The sequence below is a fragment of the Mandrillus leucophaeus genome, unplaced genomic scaffold (genome assembly GCF_000951045.1).
Source record: "Mandrillus leucophaeus isolate KB7577 unplaced genomic scaffold, Mleu.le_1.0 Scaffold898, whole genome shotgun sequence".
NCBI classification, from domain to species: domain Eukaryota; kingdom Metazoa; phylum Chordata; class Mammalia; order Primates; family Cercopithecidae; genus Mandrillus; species Mandrillus leucophaeus.
In genome coordinates, this window is record NW_012109785.1 from 678,000 (window position 1) to 680,741 (window position 2,742).

At 45.3% G+C, this 2,742-nt stretch overlaps 1 protein-coding gene across 1 annotated transcript in view; it reads left to right on the forward strand.

Moving 5' to 3' along the window:
- Positions 1-1,118: 1,118 nt before the first annotated feature.
- The window catches only part of NDUFA10 (NADH dehydrogenase (ubiquinone) 1 alpha subcomplex, 10, 42kDa), a 65,400-nt gene continuing 63,776 nt past the window's right edge, over positions 1,119-2,742 (forward strand). Inside the window, exons 1-2 of the mRNA XM_011969542.1 lie at positions 1,119-1,198; positions 2,358-2,475. Coding sequence (XP_011824932.1) covers positions 1,119-1,198; positions 2,358-2,475 — 198 coding nt within the window. The remainder of the gene's footprint in view (positions 1,199-2,357; positions 2,476-2,742) is intronic.

Here is a 2,742-nt window from a genome sequence, read left to right on the forward strand (position 1 = left end):
TTATTTGCTGAGAGCAGTTTTTGTTTTTACCATAAATGAGTATTTAGTTTCGTCAAGTGATGCAAAAAACTGCATCAGGCAATCTGGTCATAGATTTTTTCTTTCACCTGTGGATAAGGTGTATTACATTGGTTGATTTTCAAATACCAGATTAGCCTTGCATCTTTTGAATAAATCACCTTGGGTTGTGGTGTATTATTCATTTCATATAGTGTTGGATTCAATTTGCTAACATTTTGTTAACGATTTCTGTGTCTATGTTCATGAGAGATAGTAATCTATTGGGGTTTGAAGTTATTTTCATCCTGTCTTTGTATGGTTTTGGTATCATAAAACAAGTTGAAAAGCCTCTTCTGTTTTCTGGAGAAGATTGTATAAAGTTGTTTAAACATTTGCTAAAATTCTCCAGTGAGATTATCTGGAACCGGGAATCTTCTCTGGCGGGGGGTGGGAAGTGGGTTGTGTGTTAAAATTACAGATTCAGCTTCTTTAATGGGTACAGGGCTGTTCAGGTTATCAAATAATTAACAGATTAGGGCTCATGTCTGCTGTGTTTTGTCTTGTTTCCTTTGCCTTTTTTTTTTTTTTTTAACCTTCCAATGAATACAGTACATTTTTTTAGAATTCAATCTTGATTTACTGATAATGTCTTGGGAAATATCACTAGGTATAGTTTTTGTAGTGGTTGCTCTAGGTATCACAGCACGCAGATGTAACTTCTCACAACCTATTTGCGTGGATGTTTTACTGCTTCAAGGGGAGTATCACAGAATTCTTTCATGTAGGTGCTTTTACCCTCCCCATTTTTTATATAGTGATGGTCGTATTTCCTGTATGTGCAGTAAGCACTACATCGACGATGTTATGATTTTTGTTTTAACCACCAAATATAATTTTAAAAACTCAGTGAGGGATCGTTTACTATATTTTTCTATTTTACCTATTCTGTTGTTCTTCCTTCCTTCTGAAGGCCCCAGCGTTCTTGTGTTATTTTCTGTTTGAAAGCTTCCTTTAGCCAAACTTTAAAGGGGGGAAGAGTTCACTGGAAACAAAGTCTCTTAGATTTTTCATCACCTGAGAATGCCTTCGTTTCTCTCATCCCCCCCACCCACCAAAGAATGGTTTTGCTGGGTGTAGGATTTGCTGCCCAGCGGGGCTCCTTGTTCCTCTGGATTGACAAGCCCTCCACCACCACCAGGTGAGCCAGGCACCATCAACCAGAAGCCCCGCCTCCATGGATTTTATCTCCTTCAGTCCTGAGGCCCTGGAATCCAGCTCCCGATGAGTATGTCCAGGGAGAAGGCAGTGTGAGAAGTGCCTGACACGGGGAGCCAATTTCCAAAATACAATGGTAGGTAATAAATAATACCAAATGTTCAAAAGAAGCTTTAGGACGGCGACGTCCGGTAATTATTTAATTTTATATTGTTTCCTATGGTGATCTCTCTCCTTTTCTTATACCATCAGTAAAAGGTGAAACACTAGAATCTTACCTTAGAAAATAAGATAAAGGCGTGTCTTCACCTGGGGTAAAGCTGGGAAAGACAACTGGACCACCGGAGGCGAGATGTGGCTAGGACGGATAATGATCGAGATGAGAAAAATCTGAAAACGCCCCCCCCATCCCCCATTCATTTCCCAGAATTCTCAGAAACACCAAAAAAGATGCTGGGCTTTCTAGAGATATGGAGATGTGGAGGGAGGCCTTGAGTCCTTCTATTTGAAGATTATAAGCTGTGACTCAGTGGGGCTGGAGGATTCAGGGCTGTCTGGTTACACCCTCCAGTTGTATGTGTGTTCATACAACTTTCTTTGTGGCATATGTGATGTGTCAGGAGCTTTGCATGGGGCTAGGGGCACAGCGAAGGATGTGGACGTGGTCCCTGCTCATGGAAAACATAGTCTAGACCAGTATTTCTCTCATGTGGACTATTTGCATCAGAATTAGTTGGAAGATTGTTAAATGGATTTCAGGGTCCCTCCAGGATCTGAAAACCAGGCCCCCCCTGCGTTGGGGACGGGGAATCCGTATTTCTGACAAAAAGCAATTCTTCAATTATGGAAACATCCATAAAACCGGCCTTAGTTTACACAGCCGCATTCCCACTGTTTTACAATCGCATGATCATTTCTGAAAAGTTGAAAACAAAGTTAAAGAATATTTCAGGGGTTAAGAACAAAAAGCCCGAGGAACACACAAGATCATAAAAACCCTTCCAAACAGGAGGCGTACTTGGAAGGAAACCTCACACGCAAGGTTCCTACGTGGAGCCCAGAGCCCAGGTCCTGACGCGAGCACAGGTTTAAGAGATGGACTTGGAGTGTGTGCTTTTCCGTTTGTTTTCCACCCTATTCAGTGTGTTCACAGCAGGTCCCCTGGATGAGACCACTCAGCCTTCAGCCCCAGAGGCGACCCAGGCCGTCCTTGCCAGGTCCCTGTCCCGGACTGGCGCCCCGCGGCAGAGGTTCCACCCCGTCCCTCCGCTCCTCGCCCCGCTTTCCCCCTTTCCCTCCCCAGCTAGAACGTTCTGAGAGCTAGCAACGTTCTCTAGGAGGTCGCTTTGACGTCCACACCGCGCCTGCGGGATTCGGGGACGCGGGGAGCACAGGACCCTGGGACGCAGGACCCTGAGACGCAGAGGTCGCTCCACGCCCGGGGCTGCCTCAGCTCTGCCGACACTGCAGCAACTCAGAACCTAGGCAGGGGCCGGGCAGCGAGCCTGCTGCCCCCACCCTCACCTC